This window comes from Typopeltis vanoorti, chromosome 5 (genome assembly GCF_054136105.1).
Source record: "Typopeltis vanoorti isolate ZY-2024b chromosome 5, IOZ_Tvanoo_1.0, whole genome shotgun sequence".
Lineage (NCBI taxonomy): Eukaryota > Metazoa > Arthropoda > Arachnida > Uropygi > Thelyphonidae > Typopeltis > Typopeltis vanoorti.
The window spans coordinates 84,730,545-84,751,688 of record NC_143553.1 but is presented as its reverse complement, the minus strand read 5'-3'; the positions used below and the strand labels follow the sequence as shown (position 1 = coordinate 84,751,688).

The following is a 21,144-nucleotide window of genomic DNA, read 5'->3' as shown; positions in this document are numbered from 1 at the left end:
ATACTATCCATAAAAGATAATAAAACTGTTGTCAACCCAATTCTGAATAATGGTTCTCACTAGCCTCTCCAACATTTTAATTACAACAACTGACACATGGACAGGCCAATAATATGATGCTGAGTTCTGTCACCTCCTTTATGAAGATGCATAATCTTACCTTCCTTCCACTCCTTTGGAACTTGACCATATTAAAGTAAGACTGATATTAAACAAATATGTCAAGGCAGATATAAACTCTCTGGCACATTCCTTCAAAATATGTGGCAATATATAATCAAGTCCCAAAGCATTATTAATACCAAGTTTGCTCAGTTCCTCATATACCTCTTGCTAACTTGACAGTCAGTCTCTCTTCTTTATCATCCTCTGCTCTCAAATCTCCATGATATCACATTTACAAAAATTAAAGACCTTTATTAACTGCTCATTAAATATCTCAGCTATATCCTCTGCAACAGTTGTTCTTATATCATTTTCTCCAATCAATGTCATCCTTCCATAATCTTTTTTTTTTTTTTTTTGCTGGCCACACATCGAAATAACTCCCTAGGATTCTTTTTGGCTTCATTAGCTAAGTGCTGCCCATACTGAACTTTTGCTACCCTTACCAACTGAATCACCCTCCTTGCCTGTTCTTTGTAATCATCATGGAACTGATTATTACAGTGCATCTTATGTTGCCTTCGTAATGCATTCTTTCTTCTTTTTTTCTCTGTATTACACACTTAATCTCATCATTTATCCACACACCTACCTTATTTAAGCTTCTGATCCTTGGAATACATTACGTGACACTGGGAATACTAACTAGCTTCTACTAGATAGGTCTTGAATCTACTAGATTCAAGACACTATTTTCTACTAGATAGTTCGATAGTTCTATCATCCAAGCAGCATTGATCTCCTTTCCACCAACTCCTCATTTCATGCTACACCTACAACCTGTCTACCGAGCTTCTCATAATTAGCTTCTCATCTAATACTGCAGAAAACACCCAGGTAATCACTTACTAGTCAATCTCACCAACTGGAGGGTGATTTAACACCTCATTTATAATAATATCCTCTGATATGATAATCAAATCTAAGACCCTCAGTCATTATGTGCCCCTCTGTTACATACTTCCTGAAGTTGTTGTCCCTCAAAAACTTCAGAAACTCACTTTCTTAACTTCCAGTTGCAATATCAACATCCAAGTCTATATTGGCATAATTAAAATCACCCATAATATCACCCTTTTCTTATTTGCTTGGAAAATTTAATTACATATTTCATGGTTACAACCATCCACATTACCAGGTCTATACCAACATCTAAGTATTTCCTTCTATTCACCTCTATCTCACCATACTGTCTCAAAACCACTGCCACTATTCCCTTTTGCACCTCTACCGTATATGGACATAACTCTTTTTCTATTCAATAGCACTCCACCTTCCTTTTTACCCATTCTATCTTCACGAAATACACCATACCTTTCCGTATCTATTCCTGTCAGAAATCCTCATCCAATTATGTCTCACTTATTCCAACAATTTTTGGGTGAACAAACTCAATGCAACCATTTCATAGCAGAGCAGTTGATAAGGGAAAGGCATATTCGGCCATTGTTTTGGATTTGGATACAAAGGCATTTGACAGAGTATCACATGATAAGTTGATATTTAAGTTGCAGCAAGTGGGTTCAGATGTCAGGTTAGTGAACTGGATTTGGGATTGGCCATCTGATATATATATATCAGAGATTTGATATATATCAGATATTAACCTTTATATCAATGACATTGTCAATGGATTGCAATGGCATATTCAGTTGTTTGCAGATGATGTGAAGCTAGGAAGGGTTATTAGCAATAGTGCAGATGTGGTAGACCTGCAAAAGGATTTGAATAAACTGGACAGATGAGCAAATGAAAAGGGGTTTCAGTTTACTGCATTAAGGATGCAGTAAACTTGATATAGATAAACTCAATGCAGATACTCAATGGGAGGCTGCATACTCTGTTGGATGAACTGTACTGGAGGAAGTGGGGAGCCAAGGGATTTGGGGGTGACGATTGGTAGAAACTTGAAATTCAGGGAACATATTGCAAAGGTGATGAAGATAATTCAGAGCATTACTCAAATACTGAGAAGGATGCTGACCTGCAGAGATAATAGAGTTGTCATTCTATTGTATAAAGCCCTGATCAGACCACACCTGGACTATTGATCTCAAATTTGGTCCCTAGGATTTGAAGGGGATAAATTAACTGTGGAAAGAGTGGAGAAGTGGATAACAAAGATGGTATCAAGACTGTACAATGTTAGTTATGAAGACAGGCTGAAGGAACGTGGACTGCAAAGTTTGGAAGATAGAAGAAGGAGATGTGATATGATTAAGACTTTTAAACAACTGAGAGGTAATTACAGGATTGACACTAGGGAGTGCTTTTGTTTTGCAGAACAGGGGGGAAGGAGCAAGGAAAAGGGGTCATCCCTGGAAGTTATAAAAGGAAGTTGTGAGCAAGAGGGTAAGAAGTGGTTTCTTTGCATGGAGGGTAGTTGAATCGTGGAATGCACTGCCTGATACAGTGGTGATAACATAAACAGTCAATGAGTGGTATGACAGATTTTGTGTTTTCTAGGTTGGGCCTCCCACGATAAGTGATGTGACTACATGGAGGCCTGAATCATAATAATAATAATAATATCAAACTGCACACACCAAACTCCATCACTTTACATTAACTAACATAGAATTGACATCATTTTCACATGCCCACAATTTCATCTTATTCAAATCATTCTGCAAGACTGCATTAATGCTCTATGTGTCCCTGTTAATTCCTCCCCAATGTTAATAATGTAGAGACTGAATAAGAGTGGACGAAGCATTGATCCCTGTGGTACACCACTGCTCATTTTAAATCTTGCAGTCTTACATTCCTCACATACCACTTTTTTGATATCTGTCAGTCAGCCATCTTCTTATTCACAAATAAGAGGATCCACGATAAGTGAACATATACTTCAGCTGTGGGCTCAAAATGGGACTAAAGCTTCAATATTTCCATATGAAGTATAAATTTAAATGCATGATTAATTATCAAGCGATGAAAAAAGATGAACCATTTAAGTGTAGCATCATAAAGATAGCAATTCCGTGGTTTATGACTATAATTAAGAGAACACTGACCAAAATGTAAATGAGGACATCACTCCTCTATATAAACTGAATTTTGAGCTAATTTGTCTTAAACTGATCAGAATATAGGGGCACGGTACAGAGGCATGCCACACAAAAATAATATCAAACAAGAACACCTCTTATAAACAAGGACTGAGAATTATACAAGTCAAGTGGATATTAGATCCAGCAAATGTAGAAACCATGATAGTTTTGTAAGGTAAGTTGACTAGAGAGCTTACAGGAATACACAGCATTCACAAATTACCTTAGTATGGACTACTTAGAAGATATAGGCACTGCCCAAGTATCTACATATTCACCTGTTATTAGTCCATTTTGATAAGGTTGCACTGACTTGACAGCTGCTTCGAGCTGGTTAGTTCTTCTCAGAGATCAAGTAGGAAACCTTAAGAGAGCAAAAAAAACTCTCGTTCAGTACTAAGGAACTTGAAATGTCATAAAGAGCCAAATCAGTTTAGTCCCGAATACACTCCCCGACATATACAAACACTTGGGTAGCGCCTGTGGCTTCTAAGTAGTCCATACTAAGGCCACTCGTGAATACCGGGGAAGTGTATTCCTGTAAGCTCTCTGGTCAACTTACCTTATGAAACTTTCATAGTTTCTACATTCGGCTTTGAAATAGTGTTCTAATTGATGTGTACAAGATAATGGAGGGGAAGGGAAAATGCATATCACATGAACTCGTTTTATTTGATGGCAAGTTAATGCCGATTTTTCAACTCTTATTCTTCATTTCTTTCCTCCTTCCTCACTGATTTTTTCACTACTTTCATTAATAATCTCTCATCCTACTGCTATATTCCAATGAAAGAATACAAGGAAGTTGTGCAAATACACAGTAGAGAAAGGAAATTACAAGTGTCATTCTGACTTCATAGGAAGTAAAAAGTCGGAACCTGAATGGGATGAAATGTGACAATGAAATGTATCACCAAATAAACGTAATGAGTACTAAATGATTAATCATTGGATAGCAATGATTAATTGATTTGGTAGCAGTGAAATCTTATGAAAGGAATGAAGCCAAATTCATTGAGCTGTTGCATGACAACTTCCTTAAGCAACATGTGACAGAAGGAACTCAAGGTCATAGAGTATTAGACTTGATTATAGTGCCAGAAGGGGTTTCAGTAATAGATGTAACTGTTCTTCCTCTGGTCAGTGGCAGTGATCATACTGTATTGATTTGAGAAGTGGTTAAGTGTATGGATATTCCATTAAAAAAAAAGAAAAAAAAAAGGTTTTCAGTGTATAGATATTTCATTCAAAGAAGAGGTTTCAGTGAAAGATGTGACTGTTCTTCCTCTGGTTGATGACTGTAATCATACTGTACTGATCTGGGAAGTGGTGAAGTGTATGCATATTCCAGTCAAAAAGGGTTACATTGCTGAATGTCAAAGCAGGAAATTATGACCAGCTGAATAGAATACCAAGTTCAATCCTATGGCATCAGTTGCTAGACAGGAAGTATATCAGCAGTGTAAAAATATATCAATGCTGGAATATTTGAATGAGCACTATGAACTCTATCCCTAGAGTTCAAAGACTAAACTAGGTGGATAAAATGGATGTGCAATCTTATTAAGCAAGAGATTCTTAAGAAAAGATGATATGGAAGAAATACCATGCATATTTATGATGAAAGTTATAAAAATTATAAGGTGCAGGTCAGAAGAGTTACAAATATTGTATGGAAAGCTAAATGTGAGTATAAAAAGAAACTGGCTCTGCAAGCTAAATACAACCCAAAAGAATTCAATCATTATGTTGCAAATAAAAGAAAGAATAAATGTGAGAGACTAACTCTCATCAATAAACAATAAATTACACGATAACCACAGTAATTTACTTTAATGAAATGAAAGTACAGATATTTCATACTGAAAATAACAGTACATCATCAGTGTGTAAAAACAAGCAAATCAAAGGGACGGGAATACAAGGTTCATACAGCAGTGGGATGAAGCTCATCTCCATAGAAGTAGGTTTAAATATGAACACCATTTCAAAGAAAGTTCCGAAACCCTTTTACATCAGCCAAATCAGAATCAGAACGATTGTCTCTCTCTTCCAATCTAACACACTCGTCACCTTGTCACGAAATGCAAGTAAATTACTGAAACAGGTTTACAAATCCATGCTGACCTTCATAAAGAATGCCATGTCCATCAACCCAGTTCTGTATTCTATTTCTAACCAATCTTTCTAACACCTTGACCACAACTGCAGTTATTACAGCCTAGCCTATAGTTGGAGACTTCTGTCTTAGAACCATGCTTGTGGAGTGGTACTATTTTGCCTTCTTTCCACTCCTTAAGAACTTTAGCCACTGCAAGATTTTCATTAAATAACTAGGTCAAGGGCATAACCAACTGTGATGCACATTCCTCAAGCATATGTGGTGATATGTTGTCCATTCCCACAGCCTTATTCACATCTAACCCAACCAACACTCGATGCACCTCTGTTTCTTTCACTTCCAATTCTCCTAATACTTGCCTCTCTTCTATATATTGTACCAGATCATTTATACCAGTATGATATATGCTGATAAAGTGCTCGTTCAATAATCCCACTATATCCTTTGCAGCTGTTAGTCTGCTGCCATGACTATCCACCAATGTTAGTCTGCCATAATTATTCTTCCTATTGCTTGCCATGTAGCAGAAAAATTCCCTTGAGTGAACCCTGGCCTGACCAGCTAATCTCCTCTCATACTGCACCTTTTCTTTCCTTACCATGCTCGTCACCTTTCTAGCCTGCACCTTATACTCTTCATGGATCTGATCATCACCAACAGCCTTGTACCTCCTCCATGACATTTTCTTTTCCAGCACAGCTTGCTTGATTTCGCTGTTTATATTCCTGTAATTAAAGTCTCCCATTACACAGGAGTGAAAAGAATGCATGATAATTCCATTGCACAAGGGTAGTGCAAGCACTGATGAATCAAACTGTCAACCTATCAGTATCTCTGGAGTGTGCAGTGAAGATTTGGAAAAGTTGATAAGAGATCACATAGAGAAATGGGATAACAGAGATCTATACTTTGCAACAAACAACATGGATTTAGTAAGGGAAGATCAGGTTTGAGTAACTTGCTCACATTTTATATTAATGCAATGACTGAGTTAGACAAGGGGAATGGATATTACACCATGATATTTTTGGACTTTGCAAGCTTTTTACATGATTCAACAATGAAAGGCAGTTGCATAAGGTAGAGGATATGGAACTGGATTATAACTACTAGTTTAGATAAGAAGATAGCTGACTGACAGATATCAAAAAGTAATGTATGATAGATGAGGCCTTGGTCCACAGTTATCCAATCTCCATGTTACTGACACTGGGAAGAATTTAACAGGAGACAGAGCTACTTGCTTATGATGCAAAGGTAGATAGGGTAAGTGAGAATGCAACCAATATGCAGTACTTGCATGTCTTGAATAAGTTGGAATTGTGGATATGTGAAAATGGCTCTTTCAGTTCAACATTAGTAAATATAAAGTGCACTTTATATTTACTAATGCACTATACACTTGGGTGTAATGAGACATCCATGGTGTATTATATTGTATTGTGTGTGTGTGTGGGGGGGGAGATATTATAAAAGAAACTAACCAGGCTAGGGATTTTGGAGTTTTAGTAGACAGGCAGTGGAAGTTCAGAAGCCAAGTAGCAAAGACTGCAAATACAATTCAGGGGATAAGTGCAATACTGAAACAAATATAGATATGTAAAAAATAAGCAAGGCTTTGATATAATTTCATCTGTGCTGCTATGCATAGATCTGGTTTTTGAGGTGATGCTGATACAGTGGGGAGGGTGCAAAGGAGGGTATTAAAGATAATATCAGGACTGTAGAATGTAGATTATGAAAAGAGATTGGGAATTTGAGTAAGTGAGAATGCAACCAATATGCAGTACTTGCATGTCTTGAATAAGTTGGAATTGTGGATATATGAAAATGGCTCTTTCAGTTCAACATTAGTAAATTAGTAAATAAAAAAATTAGTAAATAACCCTTGACCATGTTGTTTAATCTGAGTCTCAGGTCTGGCTTAGTCCCGAAGGCGTGGAAAGAGGGAAAATAGTTCCACTGCATAAAGGAGGATCCGAGACTATGGTTGCAAATTACCGACCGATCAGCATATCAGGAGTCGTTGTCAAGGTCTTGGAGAAAGTAGTCAAGGGAAAAATACAGGAATGGATTGATGAAAATGAGATACTGTACAGAGGACAGCATGGCTTTGTGAAGGGTAGATCATGCCTCAGTAACTTGCTCAAGTTTTATAACAAGGTGATGGCTGAACTGGATAAGGGAAATGGGTTTACAGTGATACTGCTGGACCTGGCAAAGGCGTTTGACAGGATACCACATGGAATTCTAATCCGTAAACTACAACATATGGGAATGGATATAGGGTTGGTGAGATGGATAGCTGGGTGGTTATCGACTACTGTGCCCAGATTTGGTCACCTCGGTTCCTTCTTGATGGGGAGGAGGTTGAGAGGATCCAGAGGCGAGTGACTAAGATGATAGCAGGTCTATGGAATGAACCATATGAGAACAGGTTGAAGATTTGTGGGTTGCAGAGACTGGTTGATAGGTGAAAGAGGGGAGATATGATTGAGACATTCAAATTGCTAAAGGGATTCTATAGGATTAATTCAGATGATATTTTTGAGATCAGGACTGGTGGTGGGAGAACTAGGGGACACCCATGGAAGCTGGGCAAGAGCGTGGTTAGCAGGGGTGTTAGAGCTGGGTTCTTTACTTTTAGAGTGGTAAATGAGTGGAATAAGCTGCCAGAGTCTGTTGTGGGTGCTATGACAGTGAGCAAGTTCAAGGCAAGGTATGATAGATACTGTGAGAATGTTGAACAGCTGTGTGAACATGATGTTTAGGGCCTCCCTCGATGAGTCTAAGGACTCCTGGAGTAGCCCGTGGTAATAATAATAATAATAATAATAATAATAATAATAATTTGTAAACTGCATAAGCTAGAGGATAGAAGAAAGAGGGATGATATGTTAAAGACCTACAAATTTCAGAAAGGGTCAAACAGGATACCAGAAGATGGAATTTTTAATTTTATAGAAGGTGAAGAGAGGCTATCCATGGAAGTTGAGAATGAATGCAGTCGAGAAAGGGGTGAGAGTTAGATTTTTTTTTCTTCTCATAGCGCAGTACATGAGTGGAATGTCTTTGTAGGTTGTGAGTGCAGATAATGTGAATGAATTCAGCAGAAGGTATCATGTGGTGCCCCTTGATGACTCTCTGGAGATCTCTTGCAATAATAATATGCTTTATAGCATAATCAATATTACTCCTTCACCTTAGGAAACAACTTTTAGCAGTCAATGGAGATTATGTTTGAAATACAGGGATTGTTTAATGATTATTTTAATAAAACCATCAGTTCATGCATATCTGGATTGCTATGCCCAGGTTTAAGACACTAGGTTTTTTTTGGGGGGGGGGGTGATGAGACTGTGCAAGGGATTAAAAAAAACATCACCAAAATGATCAGTTGCTGTTTGAATGTCAATTGCAGAATTAAAGTTGTAAGTATGAATGAGGAAGAAGGATTTAATTGAGAAGTATGAAACAGTTAAAGGAATTTACCTTTGTGTTCTTACAATCTTGGAATAAAGTTGGGGAATGATGGTAATCAGTTCAGTAGAACTGTCCCCCTATATAATAAAATAGTTTTGTTTGTCTAAGATGTGCAGTTAGGCTTCTGCATTCTAATGGCAAAATACATTCTGCTAATGTGCACCCTGATGCAAAGGAGTCAGTGTATGCTTCCAATGTTGGCAGCCCATGAGAAATGTGATATCAGGTCTCTCTGTTTCCATAGCTACAATTTGCAAATTCCAAATCAAAGAAGACTTTACATATATCAGCAATAAATAATGTTTTTAAGTAGGTCCTATTCCAGCATGTTAAATGTGTCAAAGCTCTGATATTATAATAATATTTAAATTTATCATACCTTATCATTTCCAACATTAACAGCTCGAAATTTTCCAAACAGACTCTTCTTTTCTTTTTTATCAGAGAATGTCACACTATCAAACTGTTCATCATCATCTTCATCTATGGCACAGCTCTCAGCTGCTGGAAGTTCTCCTTTGGAAGAGCTAGACTGAACTAGTTTCATATATTTGTATTCCAATCTAAATAATATATAAATATCCTGTAATATGATATTACAACATGACTTCTTAATTTAATCAAACAAACAAACAAAAAAAAAAGTTTTTAAAATTACTTTCAACAGACATTAAAATCAACAGTGGAATAAATATCAGATGTCAGACTTAACAAAAGCATCCTACAATCCAACAATTATATAAATTTCATTGACAATTATAGGAGTAGGTTTCTGTGGTTTAGCAGTTCATAAGAAAGATTCCGGTAATTGGATCACATGTTTATTAAGATAAATAACAATAAAAAAAACAAACCCGACAAGTTTCGTAAGTCGTTTGACTTACATCTTCAGGGATCAAAGGTAACTAAAAGTTTAAACACAAGAAATGAGAAATTACTCAAAATAGTTCATTCCATGCAGTTGTGGCCGCCTAACTGTTCATTAAATTAAATATCTGAATGCAGATTCAGTGCAATGCTAAGTTTGAACAATGCTCAATGCTGTCACGTTCTGTTTTTCATGTTCACATTGTCCGAGGTCTGACTTGGATATATTTTTTATCAATGCTGACCAAACTTGGTGTAAAATTAGGCCCTGGTTTTTGTTGCATTGCATTGGAATTCTAAGCATGTTTGCAGCTTCTTTAAATTTCCTTATGTAACAGTTTTTTTCAATGTAAGACATGTTTTTTTTTTTTTTTGCCAGAGTACATTATGGCCGGTGGAAGTTGTATGGTATGCTAGGCCTCATTTGTGTTCTCCTCTTTTTTGCATGTCTTTTTGGTGTTTGTTCACATGAATATCCCCTGATCTTCCCATTGGCCTACGTCACAGATGCCACAGGAACAATGAATTTTATAAACACCTGGTTTTTTTAAAGGATGATGTGGAGGTTTTTGGGGATGTAGAAATCCCCCAAAAAATCTTGAAATTTTTTCCAGTGGTAGAAAAGCAACTTTGATGTTATGTTTGTTTAGTAATTTGGCCATTTTGTCTCTAACATTCTTGATGTATGGAAGCGTGATTGATTTCTTGAAATCTTGCTTTTGTGAGATGCTTGTAGGTGTGTTAAGGATTTTTTTGATTGTCTTAGGTTCATAACCATTTTTTTTTGAGGATCTATGTTAAATATTGCAATTCTTAATTTCTCTGTTTTTCTGTGCTGGAAATATTATAAGCTCTGTCCATCAAGGTTTTTATTAAACCTATTTTTTGCGAGGGGTGGTGGTGTGAGGCAGCATTAAGAAATCTTTCTGTGTTGGTGGTTTTCTATTGATGGAGAAGGATAATTTATTATTTTTTTCATTGACTTCTATTAGGATATCAAGAAAGGGAAGTTTTTTGTGTTCTTCTTGTTCCAAAAGGAAATTTTATGTTGTTGTGCATATTATTCAGGTAATCTTTGAAGGCAGTTAGTTCCTCTGTTGTTCCTGGCCAATATGATGAAAGTATCGTCTATATAGCGTAGCCAAATTTTTGGTTTTTTATCATCAAAATTTTCCATATATAGGTTAGCTAAAGCCTGGGAGAAGGGGGGGGGGGTGAAGCCCATTGCCAGTCCTTCTTTTTGTTCCAAAAATTTGTCTTGATACATGAAAAAAGTATTTTTTATGCAATGTTTATAAAGTTCTACAATGTCTAGAGGAAAAAGGTCTTCAAGGAGATTCACTGTTCCATTTCTGGGAACATTTGTAAACAGGTTGATTACATCCAAATTTGCTAAGATATCTGAAGGTCCTATGTCCTTTACCTAGGTCATATATCCTTTACCTTCTCAATAAAATGTGCACTATTCTTAATGAAAGATGTTGTTTTTCCTATGTGTGGTAAAATCATGTTGGTGAGGTGTTTTGCAAAATTCGAGGTCGGAGAGTCTCTTCCATCCACTATCGGTCTTAAAGGAATACCTATCTTGTGTATTTTTGGTACATACACCATATATTCTTGGAACTAATGGGTGTTTTGATTGTAGAGTTCTTTTTAGTTCTTCAGTCTAATTAGGTATCTTTTTAACTAGATCATTGATTTTATTGTGAGCTCGCCAGGTGGGATCTCTGTCTAAAAGTGTATAGGTATTAGAATCTTCACGAAAAGTTTTCATTTTTTTGTTATAATCCTCAGAGTTCAAACCTACCGTTGCATTCCCTTTATCAGCCTTAATTATAACGATATTTTTGTCTGATTTTAGTTTTTTGAGGGCTGTGTATTCCGTGTAAGATAGGTTCCTGGATGGTAATTTGCTTTGTAATAGAAATGCTGTGCTCTGTATATGGATGAGATCTGATGTATCACCAGGAAAATTTCGTATTCCTTTCTCTATTTGAGCTATGATGTCAATTTTGGTAAGTAACATGACATTAAAGTGAAGTTGAAACCTTTCAGAAGTAGATTTTTTTCGGTTCTTGATTTTTCAGTTTTTGAAGAAAGGTTAATTACTACTTTGGAGTAATCTAGATGTTTTCTTTGTTTTTCTTTTTCGTGAAGTAGTACATTAAATTTTAAAATTAAATTACGCTTCTTTTGATCAGAAATCGCTGCAGCTTTGTTGTATGTGATATTGTCAATGTTGTTCCACAGGTCAGACAGAAGCGATGTGGCTAACTCATTAGTGTAGAGAAAATGTATCTTGGCTTATTTGTGCTAGTTCCGATCTAGTGGCTGTAATCCTTTCTCTCAAAATTGCTAGTTCCATTCTCTGGTAAATTCTGTTGCTTTTCTACCGCTGAAAAAAATTTCAAGATTTCTACATCCCCCAAAACCTCCACATCATCCTTTAAAAAAACCAGGGGTTTATAAAATTGATTGTTTCTATGGTCTGCTGTGTAGGCCAGACGGGAAGATCAAGGGAAATTCGTATGAATGAACACCAAAAGACATGCAAAAAAGAAGAGAACACAAATCAGGCCTAGCATACCATAAAACTTCCACCGGCCATAACATACTCTGGCAAAAAACAAACATGTCTTACATTGAAAAAAATTGTTACATAAGGAAATTTAAAGAAGCTGCAAACATGCTTAGAATCCCAACACAATGCAACAAAAACCAGGGCCTAATTTTACACCAAGTTTGGTCAGCATTGATAAAAAATATACCCAAGTCAGACCTCGGACAATGTGAACATGAACAACAGAATGTGACAGCATTGAGCATTGTTCAAACTTAGCATTGCACTGAATCTACATTTGGATATTTAATTTAATGAACAGTTAGACGGCCACAACTGCATGGAATGAACTATTTTGAGTAATTTCTCATTTCTTGTGTTTAAACTTTTAGTTACCTTTGACCCCTGAAGATGTAAGTCAAACTACTTACGAAACTTGTCGGGTTTGTTTTTTATTGTTATTTATCTTAATAAACATGTGGTCCAATTACCGGAGTCTTTCTTAAGATTCATTGACAATTTTTAAGGATTACAAATGCACTGCATTTGATTGTATGCTAATATCAAATTACTGATATATAATTATTATTATTATTATTATTATTCAGGCCTCCAAGGAGTCAAAAGACTCATCGAGGGAGGTCCTTTCTAAGACATAAAGTCTGTCAAGACTCATCGAGGGGAGGTCCCCCCCTGAGAAACACAAAGTTTATCATACCACTCCTTAAACCCACTGACCGTTCTCGCTCCCACCACTCCATCAGGCAATGCATTCCACGGCTCAACCACCCTCCACACAAAGAAACCACTCCTTACCCTCTTGCTCACAGTTTCCTTTCGTAACTTCCAGGGATGGCCTCTTGTCATCACTCCTTCCCGCTGATCAACCAAGTGAAAGAACTCCCCAGTGACAACCCTGTAACCACCTCTCAACAGTTTAATAGTCTCAATCATATCACCTCTCCTTCTTCTATCCACCAAACTCTGCAGTCCACATTCTCTCAGCCGATCCTCATAACTATCCTTGTACAGTCCTGAAACCATCTTTGTCATCCGTCTTTGTATCCTTTCAACAGTTAATTTATCCCCTTCAAATCCTGGGGACCAAATCTGAGAACAATAGTCCAAGTGTGGTCTGATCAGAGACTTATACAACGGAATGATAACCCTCTTATCTCTGCAGGTCAGTGTCCTTCTCATAATAGCAGCAATCCTCTGTGTTACCTTCACCACCTTTGCAATATGTCCCCTAAACTTCAGGTTTCTATCAATCATCAACCCCAGATCTCTTGTCTCCCCTACTTCCTCCAGTATAACTCCTCCCATAGAGTATGCAGCATCCCATCGATGTTTCCCAAACCTCAAGACCTTACATTTTGCTGCATTAAACTGACACCCCCATTCATTTGCCCATCTATCTAGCTTATTTAAATCCTCTTGCAGGGCTACCACATCTGCACTATTACTAATAATCCTTCCAAGCTTCGCATCATCTGCAAACAACTGAATATCCCCCTGCAATCCACTGGCTATGTCATTGATATAAAGGTTAAACAATATAGGTCCTAGTACTGAGCCCTGTGGGACCCCACTTGTAACCCTCTGCCTCCTGGAAACAGCTCCACCATACACAACTCTCTGATACCTATCAGACAGCCAATCCTGAATCCAGTTGACCAATCTGACATCCAGACCCATGTGCTGCAACTTAAATATCAGCTTATCATGTGGCACCCTGTCAAATGCCTTCGCCAAGTCTAAGAAAATTGCAGTATATGCCTTTCCCTCATCTAATGCTCTTGTAACTTTATTATAAAAGGCTAGCATATTGCTAAAACAAGAGCGTCCTTTCACAAATCCATGTTGATTCTCACAGATAACATTACCCTCATCTGCCCAATGCTGTACACGGTCCCTCACTACTTTCTCCAAGATCTTAACAACTACTGATGACACACAGACTGGCCTATAATTAGACACTTCCAGTCTGTTACCACCCTTATGCAATGGCACTATCTTACCTTCCTTCCATTCCTTGGGCACCTTTGCCAAAGCCAGACTTTCATTGAAAAGCCACGTTAAAGGTATTGTCAATTCCCTAGCACATTCTCTCAAAACTCGTGGCGAAATACCATCCAGTCCCACAGCTTTACTGACATCCAGAGTACTCAGTATCTGAAACACACTCTCCTCCTGTACCTCCAGACCTCGTACCAGTCCTATCCTTCTAGCATTAAAACTGACTCCTCTAGGATGAAATACTCCAATAAAGTGTTCATTGAACAATTCCACTATGTCCTCTGCATCAGTCACTCTGTTCCCATTTTTATCCCACAATATCATTCTTCCACAGTCATTTCTCCTCCTACTGGCCACATAGCTAAAAAATTCCCTAGGATTTTCTTTGGATCTTAGGGCCAATCTCCTCTCATATTCAGTTTCGCTTTCCTTACCACACGAGTCACTCTTCTGGCCTGTGTCTTATATTCCTCATGCATCTCTTCACCTGTCTCCTTATATCTCTTCCATAGCCTCTTTTTCGCATGCAATTCCTGTTTAATATTGTTTGTCATCCACTTTACTCCAAATTGCGCCCTCTTCTTCACTCGTGGTATACAACTTACCATTGCTGATAACAAATATTCTTTCACAATTTCCCATGCACTGGTGATATCCCTGCCTTCCAATTCCTCCCTCCATGAAACTTCCCGAAGTTGACGTCTAAGACTATTATAATCACCTGCCTTATAATTCCACATAAGTTCCCGTCTCTTTGATACTCCTGCATGTCTATTCATTTTCCAAGTCAAAACCATATGGTCATTCTCTCCAACTGGTGGGAGAGACGTCAACTCAGTTATTATCAACTCTTCTGATGCTATAACCAAATCCAAAATTTTTGAACTTCTTGTTCCCTCTGTTACATGTTGCCTAAGACATTTGTCCCTCAAGAATTCTAGAAATTCCATTCCCCTATTGTTACATGCAGCTTCCTCTCTCCAATTTATACTACTGAAGTTAAAATCTCCCATAACAATCATTCTTCTTGCACTTGCCAAACTTAGCTGTCTAAACATCTCCTGGTCCCCATCCTCTGTGCTCCTGGGTCTGTAGCAACACCCCACTAAATATCCTGTCTTGCTTACCTCTACCTCACACCATACGCTCTCAAAATCATTTGTCTCACTACCTTCCAAATTCTCCACTCTTAGAGGACATAGGTCATCACTTATCATAAGCAGCACCCCACCACCACGCTTTCCCCTCCTATCCTGGCGAAAAATGCTACATTTGAAGGCCATGTTCAATGGTCTTCAAATGTAACATTCAAATGGCTATTATATCACTTTTATGTAAGTGATAAACTTACTTACTGCTGATTAAAAAAGACATATAGATAATTAAGTGATCTTGAAAGTTTTTCCATTGGTTATATTATAAATTAAGGATGCCAAGAAATTATATTTTTCTAGTTTTTTTATAATATTTTATAATAATTACATGTAATTACATAATAAGATTACACATTATATTACATTTGAAGGCCATGTTCAATGGTCTTCAAATGTAACATTCAAATGGCTATTATATCACTTTTATGTAAGTGATAAACTTACCTACTGCTGATTAAAAAGGACATATAGATAATTAAGTGATCTTGAAAGTTTTTCCATTGGTTATATTATAAATTAAGGATGCCAAGAAATTATATTTTTGGTTTCCTTCTTTATTCATGTGTAAGCAAAATGAGGTTGCAAATGAAGTAACTTCATGACTGGACAACTCGTATATAGAGGCTAATGACTTCACATCAACTGCCTTCGTATTCCATAATGCAACACACATATAAAATCCTATGCATTATGGGAAGGCTAGACCAGTTTCGATCTTTAATGAGATCTCATCAGTAGGAGCCAGACCAGAAGTGATATATTGTATATGGAATTATGACTTCTGCATCACTTTAACTTTGGTATCACTTCTGAGTCTGGCTCCCACTGATGAGACCTCAATATAGGTTGAAACTGGTCTAGGTAGCGGCCTTTCCCAAAATGCATAGCATTATACATGCCTGTAAAGATATGTGCATTATGGGATACTAAGGCAATTGATGCGAAGTCATTAGCCTCTATATAAGAGTTGTCCATCTATAAAGTTGCTTCATGCACAAACTTTGTTTGCTTACACTTGGATAAACAATGAAACCAAAAATATAATTTCTTGGCATCTTTAATTTATAATATAAATTATGTTTATAATAATATAATATAAATTGTGCACAGATTTGGTCACCGGGTTTTCAGAGAAGATTCACAAACATGGTCAGTGGTCTTTGGAATGTAGAGTACGAGGACAGATTGAGAGAACGTAAGTCGCAAAGCCTCGTGAATAGGAGAAAGAGGGGAGATATAATTGAGACATATAAGCTATATGACTATGAGACATATAAGCTATATAAGAAATATGACGTCTGCGTTTTTTCAACCTTGGTATCACTTCTGGTTCTGGTTCTCACAGATGAGATGTCAAGAAAGGTCGAAACCAGTCTGGCCAGTGGCCCTTCCCATAATGCATAGCATTATACATGTCTGTAAGGGTATGTGCATTGCATTTGGGATATTAAGGCAATTGGTGTGAAGTCATTAGCCTCTATATACGAGTTGCCCAGTTATGAAGTTACTTCATGCACAAACTTTTGCTTACACTTGGATAAAGGATGAAACCAAGAATATAATTTCTTGGGATCTTTAATTCATAATTAAGTGATCAGCAAACATCATGTGTAAGTATTAGCAGAGATTTTCTCTAGAGCAGTATAGAAATGACAATTACAACAATCCTAGTCCTTGACTATTCAATATCTTGTATTAACAGTTGAAATAGACAAAGGCAACTTTATTGATGAAGTTAAGGGAATATTGAATGATAGAGAAATGGGAATTAGTACAGGAAATAGTATCGTGCACTATGTAACACTATTATTAGTTAGGGAGGGGGGGGGTCACGGATAACTACAAAGATAATGAAATCTACTAGTTGCCACTACAACTTGTGGCTTCTTCTAGGTAAAAAATAGTGCACATATTATCACACACACTTTCAATTGAATTGCTGTTTCTCTTTTTTGTGTTTTCCTATAATTGTATTGACAATGTCTATAAAACTTAGCCAAAAATTTTACAAGTAAAGACATCAAAATTAAACATGATTCCAGTAATAATATTTTATGATGAATGCTCAACTATGTAATCTCATAGCTATATGCCTATTATAATATGTGAGGTTAAGCATGTTACAGACACAACATACCATACTTCTAAATTGTCTTGACCAACTTTACTCTACTTTAAAGAGGGTCAGGACAAAGAAAGACAGATGTTTTTTTATCAGTAGATAACCTAATATTACAGGAGCATCTGAAGAGAACTGTGAATTGCATAAACATATAAATCTGGAGGACCATTGTTATCTGTGATTTTTAACCTATGAGTATATAAACTGGAGAGAAATTCCCAACTCCAAACATTTCAAATTTTGAAATGTTTGGAGTTGGACTGTGTATAGATGTTGACCAGTGGCTGCTCTAGTTCTTAATGATTAGTGAGGATATCAGAACATTATCAAAAGTAAGAGATAGCATATTTTGTGTAGGTAATAAGGTAAAAACTCCATTTTAACAGCATAACAATCACTAAGTTAGCTTCCCTCCACTTGAGAATAGTGAGGAGATCAGTGTTTAAAACATGAGTTATAGCAGATTTTGAAGTAGCAATTATTTGAGTACTGTTAGCAGTAAAGCTATCAACAGGATTTGAAGTCAGAGAGAGGAGGTCATTTGGTGTAAAGGAGGAAGAATGTGGTAACAGTACAGAACACCGAAGTACTCTCCATGATAAAGAAATCTGATGAGATTTTTGATGAGACAGGAAGCTGATAAAGAAATCAGCTTCCTGTCTGACATATAAAAATGATCAGACATGAAGCTGGTGATCCAGTCACAAAGAGTAAGAGGAAGATTATAAGATTGTTGAGCAGGCCTCAATGCCAGACATGGATAAAAGGCTTTTGAGATATCAAGAGTGACCACATAGGTTTTTCCAAATCTTTCCATGGCCTGTGTCAAAATGTTAGCAAGCAGATCTACTGTAGAATAAGAATGGTGGAATTCATACTGGTGATCAGGAGACTATTGATGCTAATTATGTTGAAAGTTTTTTCACTTGGTAATACTATAAATTAAAGATGGCAAGAAATCATATTCTTGATTTCATCTTTTATTCAAGTGTAAGAAAACAAAGTTTGTACATGAAGTATCTTCATGGCTGGGCTACTTGTATATAGAAGGTGATGACTTCACATCAATTGCCTTACATCCCATAATGCAAGGCACATATCCTTATGGACATGTATTATGCTATGCATTATGGGGAAGGCCACTACCCAGACTGGTTTCGACCTTTATTGAAGTCTCATCAGTAGGAGCCAACCCAGAAGAGATACCAAGGTTGAAGTAATGCAGAAGTCATATATTTCCCATATACTAGTAGTAGTAGTCAAAAGGTATCACACCTTATTACTAAAATACTCTGGATTAGAGATAGATGTTGAAAGTTTTTTCACTTGGTTATACTATAAAGTATAACTTTGACTACTTGTATATGGGAAATATATGACTTTTGCACTACCTCAACCTTGGTATCTCTTCTGGGGCTGGCTCCCACTGATGAGACATCAATGAAGGTCGAAACTAGTCTGGGTAGCGGCCCTTACCATAATGCATAGCATAATATATGCCCATAAGGATATATGCCTTGCATTATGGAATACTAAGGCAACTGATGTGAAGTCATGAGCTTTTATATATACCAGTAGCTCAGTCATGAAGATATTTCATGTGCAAACTTTGTTTGCCTACACTTGGATAAAGGATGAAACCAAGAATATAATTTCTTGAAATCTTTAATCGATCACTAATTAACTGATAGGTCTCCAGCTAGTGAAGAAACTGGTGCCATTACTTTCAAAAGTACGGAGGTGAAAACAATGAAAAAATAATTAAGGGGATACAAATCCCTTAATTATTATTAAGGATGCCAGAAAAATAGCCATTTGGCTTTCAATTTATGTTATAATGGAAAAATAGTTTGATGGTCAACTTTTAACTCCCATTTTTTTTTTTTTTTTTTAGGTACAGGCTGGATGTAATAGTTTGCTCCCATGTTGTTGGGAGTGATGAAAGGGTGGGTGTTAATTCTGGAGCACAAGATTTGAGTGCAACTGAAGGAATAAAATCTGGACTAGGAGAGTTATTAGTATCAAGATATTCTGTTGAAAGATCACAGGAAGCAATTGCAGACAGCAGGCAAATCACCTACTGTAGTAGGTGATTTGCCTGATGTCTACAACAAGAGTTGGAAGAAAGAATTGATTCAAAGAGATCTGCCTTATCCTTTGGTGATGTGAGAGAGGCAGAAACAAGGAAGGAAGGGAAGAAGTTACACCCTTAGCAAGGGAGAAGAAGGCTTGACTGGCAGTTAATCAGAATATAAGCTTATTGCATTTCATTCTTGTGAAGTTTTCTTTGGATTTGCTGATAATTTCTTCATGCTTGCTTCAGGCTGTAGCGTAGCCTGAGTAAGAAGTTGGAGTTTTTGCATGAGCCTCTGAACATATGCTGTATTTTTAACATGATCTGCACAGCACAAATTTTAGGCAACTATGTTTGAATAGAAGCCTCCATAGCTCAGTCAGTATAGAAGAAGCCTTTGGTCAGAAAGACCTGGGTTTGATTCCTGCCAGTGATGTGAGGAATCGATGAAAATTGAGTTAGCTGGTCTCATATGGAGGTGATTTTTTTTTTTTTTTTCCCACCCAGAAATTAAGGTTTTTTCATTCCCAAGAACAGGCAAATTGGCCCAGTGAACACACATGGATTACAATCATGAATACATCCCAGCCATATGCTGGTCCCAACCTCAGATAAAATTTTGGGGATTGGGGAAAGCAATGGTGAACTACCTTGTAAAAAACTCTTACCAGGAATACTTTATGAGAAATGCCTATAAAGTCACCTAGGGTCAGAAACAACTGAAGGGAAAAAACACCATGTTTGAATAGAGGTTGGGAAGTTTTCAGCAAAGTGGGGAATGAAAGCCCTCATTTAGAGTAAGGATTATTTTGGTTATCAGTTCAGAGCAGGTGTTTGGATTGGGAAAATAAAAACAGTAGAAAAGAGGTGCAGACATCTCAAAATCATCTGAATTGGCACCCCTTTACCACTGTAGGATATGAAGCTGAGTTAGCTAGGAGGAAATCCATCTGATTGATAAGGAGACATGGATAAGATAATGATCTGAGTTGACAAGACGAGGCCAGACATCTACAGTAAATCTGGAGAGAAAGCTAGCTAAGAAAAAATGCAGTGTTGGAAAAATTATAAGGATGGTCTGACACTCTTGTTGGCAGGTTAACAATTTTTGTTGGATCATGAATGACATCAAATAACTCTGCTTCCCTTTAGATGAGTTGTTTCGTTTGTGAAGTTAGAGAATGAGAGACAGTTTGTGTTATTAAGTTAAAGTGGAAGATAATCTCACAATTTGGGATAATTAGACTGTATGAAATCAGATTTTTGATAGCATTTGGCAAGAAATGTCTCATTTGACAAAAGTTCAGTTCATCCCTTTTTGCAGGATGCATTACTCTTCATGCAAGATGTTGGAATGGCTGAGGAGGGCTGTAATTGCAAAGGATACCATTGGAACTGGGGTTCAGTTAGCAATAATAGATTGGGTTTTAATGCCTATAAGTGGTAGTGTATACCACTTGCAGTGGTATATTACTTAAATGTTCATATGTCTCAGATGTTTTTCATGTAAATAGATGATGTTGAG

At 37.0% G+C, this 21,144-nt stretch overlaps 1 protein-coding gene across 3 annotated transcripts in view; it reads right to left on the bottom strand.

Moving 5' to 3' along the window:
* Positions 1-21,144, bottom strand: part of LOC150106608 (endosome/lysosome-associated apoptosis and autophagy regulator family member 2-like) — a 594,368-nt gene that overhangs the window by 79,270 nt on the left and 493,954 nt on the right. For all 3 annotated transcript variants that reach the window (XM_090392568.1, XM_090392569.1, XM_090392567.1), the window contains one exon: positions 9,203-9,386. In XM_090392568.1, coding sequence (XP_090248694.1) covers positions 9,203-9,386 — 184 coding nt within the window. The remainder of the gene's footprint in view (positions 1-9,202; positions 9,387-21,144) is intronic.